The 5,792-nt window shown below is 43.9% G+C and overlaps 1 protein-coding gene across 1 annotated transcript in view; it reads right to left on the minus strand.

Moving 5' to 3' along the window:
* Positions 1-490: 490 nt before the first annotated feature.
* LOC142938307 (putative E3 ubiquitin-protein ligase HERC1) overlaps positions 491-5,792 on the minus strand; it is a 66,134-nt gene continuing 60,832 nt past the window's right edge. The window contains exons 74-77 of the mRNA XM_076081596.1: positions 4,629-4,881; positions 1,980-2,132; positions 1,522-1,827; positions 491-1,130 (exon numbers count right to left, since the gene is read on the minus strand). Coding sequence (XP_075937711.1) covers positions 945-1,130; positions 1,522-1,827; positions 1,980-2,132; positions 4,629-4,881 — 898 coding nt within the window. The 3' untranslated portion in view covers positions 491-944. The remainder of the gene's footprint in view (positions 1,131-1,521; positions 1,828-1,979; positions 2,133-4,628; positions 4,882-5,792) is intronic.

Below are 5,792 nucleotides of genomic sequence, written 5' to 3' on the forward strand. Positions count from 1 at the left end.
CAGAGAGGACGTTTACAAACGTCTCCCACCATTTAAACGATGGGTTTGGATTTCAGTTAATGTGAATACAAAACTCACAGTAATCTATAACTCATCTTCATAAACGCTGTGAGGACACAATTCACATCTTTGTTCTAGTCGTCCGTTATATCTAATGCTGCTGTTTTGGTTTAACTCATTAACTAACGGAGGTTCACAGAGTTTGCCGTTTGACAAAAACATCCGAAAAAAATATATTGACATGCAAATGAATGGAGTGTAAAGTCCTTCACAGCGACCGAGTCTTTCAGAGTACTGAGATAGAAACCCAAACCTCTCCTTTAACCGGAGCCGGCGGTCTGCACACTAAACTCAGACGTGTGGAAGCTCTTTCCTTCGTGTAAATAGTTTCTCCTCGTGAGAGACGGCCTTTGTGATATTTTGTACTTCTGAAATAAATGTGAAATCTGAGGAAACGATCGTCTTTCTTTAACAAACACACGACAGCAGATCAGTTGTGCAGCATTTATTGTTGTTGTTTAATGCTTTGGGAAACTCGGCATCGGCAATGAACACAATAAATATGGATATTATGCAAAACATTTTCCTAATGAAGCATTTTACACAATGTACAATATTCTTTTCTTCGGCCACCTGCTTGAATATTTTATACACATTTCCAAACTAATAAACAAACCTCCATGCAGAAACCCTGAAAATGGGATGTGGAGTAATGAGCAACCAAAGAGTTAACACGAAACACACTTCTCGCGTGGATTGTTGTGTCATTTAAAAACTGCTAATAAACCACCAGGAGAAATGAAACTCTGTGATGTTAAAGTACATAAAATGGATTTTAAAAAGTGGCCCGCCTGCTCGGGAGTTTTCCTTCGACTGGTGCAGCGATGGTGTTCAGACAATACAGTCACCCGTCACTCGTGGGTATAAATGTGTGCGTGTGTGTGTCAGTAGTCCGTGTCGGAGCCCTCCGCGTTGTCCACGTTCCTGGACAGCATGTAGTTGTCCATGTCGATGGAGCGGCAGTTGTTGATGGCGTAGCGCAGCCGCTCGGCCATGACGGCCTGGCTGGAGTACGGAGGCAGACACAGCTGGAAGAAGCAGGTCTGAGAGGTCGGCAGGCTGTCGTACGGCTGTGGAGGACGGACGGACACACACACACACACACACACACACACAGAAACAAACAGTTAAGTCATCAGACGGGTTTCTAACTAACAGCCTGTTGTTCACACAGAGGATGACCTCACTGAGCTTCCAACAATGAAATGAACACGATCGACGGCAACATTGATGTTTAAAATGTCAAAGCAAGCGCTTCCTAAACTATTGAGATGGTAAACATCGTTATACGAGTGGACAAAGAGACGTCCTGACAGCTGAACGGTTTCCTGTCTGCATCTTTACCGTCTGATTTAAAGAAAAACAAAGGTGTGTTTCTGTTCTTCCATGTCAGCTGCACAAACCTCAACATGTTCTGCATATGGTGAGTAACCGATGCATTAAACATGACTCGTGACTCACCCGGTCCACCTTCATGATCTGAAACCTCTGGGAGATGTCGGCCGTGTTGGCGGGCAGCCGGGAGCGTCCGGAGACGAAGCGCATGAAGAGGACCCGCTCCTCGTTGGAGAACTCCTCCAGCGTCTGCCAGAACCACTGCACCAGGGAGTGCTGCTCGTCCACCTCCCTGTAGCGCACCACCTTCTTCAGCACGTCGCAGCAGATCTCCGGCATGCCGCACACCATCTGCTCCAGCTGCTTGGCCGTCAGCAGGGAGAGCAGCGGCACCGGCACGATCCACGACATGCCCTCACGCACCGCCGCCACCTGAGGGGGAAGGTGAATATAAATGTTTGAGGTGCTCAAAGCAAAGAAAAGTGTTGAAGTAAAAGACTCTGCAGCACGAGTACCAATACTCTGGTACTGCAGTACCATCTTTGATCAAGTTGTGCCAGAGTATAAGTACACAGACTGTGTACCTGTCGGTCGAGCTCGTGCAGCCGGTACTCGATGGCTCGCTCCACGTACTCCTTCCTGTTGGAGAAGGTGAGCGGGATGCTGTTTCCTCCGGGGATGATGGGAACCATCTTTCCATCGGCACTCTGCCCGACGAAGGAATCCAGAGGAATCATCTGAGAGGCAGAGAGTAACGCAACATGTTTCACTATTCATCGAGACTAGAAACACGACACAACAATGACTACAGACGACGATGCACGAGAGCCTCCTCATTGAACAGACAGCATCACATATCTCTCATATCTCTCCAGCTACATATGTATTTAAGGATTTATATCATTTTATTGCAACATTATGAACATCCGGACCTCCGGTGTCTTGAGTCACAACTGAAGAGAGAAGCAGCGTTCAGGTTGAATGATGTTTAATTCATCTGGAGAGAACTCTTCTTTTAAAGACTTCCCTGTTCTCCGTTCTCTCTGAAATCTCTTTCGTTTCTCTGAATAATATTTATTATGTCGTTCGTGGCAGTTTGAGCTCAGTGGTCACAAAGGTCAAATGTGACCGCGATGTTTTTTACAGGAGAACTCTGGTGAAGGTGGTTTAAGCTTCGTCTGTACTCGCTCTCAGCGCCGTAGCGTGAAGTCGTTTCTACTCAATCAAAAGACAACTAGTGTGACTCAGAGACATGAACAGACTGGAGGTGTAACCGGCTACACGTAATAAACTGACCTCCACAATAGAGAGGAGGGATTATCATTATCTGTAAACTCATCATTGTCCCGATAGAAGCCATGCAAATAAAGAAGTCAAGTATTAAAAGCCTCATAAAGAAATAAAGGTTGAATATCCTGTAAACTATTTGATTTGGCTGCAAAATATTTATTCAAATGAAGAGTTTTAAGAGTTCTTCTAAAGCTTCTAAAACGCTACAAACACTCGGAGGTGCAGCCCGATGCAGCGGCCATGATGACATCATTCTGTGTCTCTTCACTGCGGAGAGAATAAACTGAGCTTAAATGACCTCAAATGTAGTTTGAAAGTTCTCGTTACTCATCAGTGAGCTCATATCTGTAGAGTTACTGGTCTCTCGTCAGTATATTCAGTCTCTCTATGGTCAGACAGAAACCAAAAGTTTCATGGAATTGTTGAATAATCAGTCAGCGAGAGCGTTTCTCTCTTTGACTGAATGAACGATTCAACAGATCGGCTACAAAACCCTCAAATTAAATCACGTATTCACGGTTCTGTCAACAACAGATTATAATATCATGGTGAGACATTTGACAGCTCGTCTGGCAGAATTCAATCCAAAGCCAGCAGAGGAGCAGCTTCTCCCCCCCTCCCCCCCCTGAGAGTCTGGGAGCAGGGCCAGGTCTCCAGCAGGACACGCTGCATGGACAGCGGCCCCGGCGTTCCTGCAGCGCTGAGGGCTTCACGGTGGAGGGGTTGCGTGAGGCGAGTTTGGACAGAAGAGGGGCTCCGGGGGATACGTTGGCCTTCTGTGGTGTGTGTGTGTGTGTGTGTGTGTGTGTGCGTGCTCATCCAGCAGGGCTCACATCCAGCTCTCACAAGGCTTCACGCACGTTTCCGACACCGGTTCGGAGTCTGAAATGTGAGCGCTGATTCGGGCCAACGTTCGGTTGGTTATTGTTCGACTGTCAGCTGTTAACAGGATCAACTGGTGTTCACTGTCAGCGCTCACTGGGCGTGGTGCAGCGTGTGTTTGTTTTGGGACAGTTTAAAAGGTTAGATGTGTAGCTTTTCCACATAAATGTTTCCAACTTCTAAACCAGAGAAATCTGCAGCTGTAATCGAGGTAACGGTGCGTTTCACTGTGGCGTCATATCCTCTTTGTGCAGCGTCATAAATTGACTTTTTATCCAGTTTTAAGCCACTTTTTTAAAGACAGATCATTAGATCGTTTTCATTTTTAACTCGATGAAGGATTTTAGTCATCAGAAAAACCAGCTGAGCTAACGTTAGCATCATTAGCTCGTCTCTCAGCTCCTGCAGGACGTCTCTGGCTGAAGAGAAGTAGCCGATCATCAGCCTCCCTGTGAGCCTTCAGGACGCTAACGGTGACGGTTTATTGTTTTCAGATGAAGTTTAAACACAGAGTGATGAGCGAGGAAGCTGAGGGGCGGCGGTGCGTCACCGGGATTGACTGCCGAGGCCTGCAGGAGATTCTATATGCAATAAAATGTGAGTCATGAATCTGACTCTATATGCAGCTGTGAATACATGTCACCTTCTCTCTCCTTTGAGAATCCTCTCTGTGGTTAAATGAAGAGTCGACTTGTTCAATTAGAGAGTTTGAAATACTGACGCATCTCCTCTTTAATGTTTAGAGTCTAAACTAGAGATCGAACAAGACTCGACATTTAAAATGTTCTTTTTTTACTGAAATACACACAAACAAAAACATTAAAGATCCTTAAATGTGGGTATACAATATGTATCTATATCAAATAATTAAGTTACATATACTCTTATGAAAAGAGTCGGGATAGATGGGCAAAAATAAGATAAAAGAAATGAAATCAAAATGGAACCAATTCACAGCTTCAATGTCCTTCAAAGTAAAGTATCACAACATTCTGACTTTAATCTCATATATATATATATATATATATATATATAAAAGAATCAAGAAAGGGATTTCCCACCTCATGGAAGTTCTCCTCGGTGATGCCGCCGTCTTCAATGTGAAGAATGCTTTTGAGCGTCTGCACATAGAGGAGGTCCGCCTCCTCCAGGTCCTCCAGCATCAGCGGGATGCAGCACAGCTGTTTCCACACCAGCGGGGCCAGGTGGAGGTCCAGGGGCTTCTTGGTGCGGATGGCCACGCCCATCAGGATGCCCAGGAACCTGAACTGGAGCATGTGTTCGTCCAGACAGGAGGACGGGTTGAAGAGGAACCTGAGCAGATTGACAGGAGAAGGAAATATGGAGTTCTGTTCGTCACAAAGGTCAGTAGAGCAGCAACTCCTGAGTTCTGAGTTCTACAATCACTGGTTTCTCAATGGAGTCTGGTGTGTTTGTAGAGATCAAAGATAACAGCTTCAGTTCTCTAACAGAAAGGTAAAGAGGTGAAAACATTCTGAATGAAGCTTAAAACTTAAACTGATTCTTTTAGGAGTCTAGAATACGTCCACAGCAGAACATTGATTTGTGTGTTTCTATAAACTCTACTGTAGTAGAACCTCACACTAACACACCACTAAACATCTCTACTGTCTCTTACACCTGAATATAAATACATGTTCCCAACCAGCATCACCAGCTAACACAGGACAGTTATGTATTAAAAAATATTACAACTTTTATTTTGAAAACCTTGTGTTTTAGGGTTAACATGGTGACTGCCTTTTACCTTGAAGAAGACACAAAGACAGAAAGGAGGGGCTTCAAAAATAGATGTAAGAAAATATTATAAATCTAAAATGTAATAATTAAATAAATAGTTTAAAAAAAAAAAAGTAAAGAAGATGAATTTTGTCTTTAGTCCGTGTTTCATCTATTTGATCTGCATGTTGTCTTCATAGTACTTTACAATGAAGTGAATGCATGATGTTACTATGTTTCTGCATCCTCTAAATGATGAATGGTGAATAACTTCAGGTGACTTTGTAACATCTGTCCAGAGACTAGAGATGAAAAAGCTGTGACGCATTTACAGAATGTATTAATGTGCACCGTCCAAACAAACAAACAAACATTGTTTCTTTTATCTGCATTGGAGCATCAACGAACTGCCAAACTGACAATATCATCTTTAAAAAGGAATATAATGTCTCTTGTGTCTTATTTCTGTGAGATTGTTGTATTTA

Source organism: Anarhichas minor, unplaced genomic scaffold (genome assembly GCF_050575085.1).
Source record: "Anarhichas minor isolate MPS153535 unplaced genomic scaffold, ASM5057508v1 ptg000082l, whole genome shotgun sequence".
NCBI classification, from domain to species: Eukaryota; Metazoa; Chordata; class Actinopteri; order Perciformes; family Anarhichadidae; genus Anarhichas; species Anarhichas minor.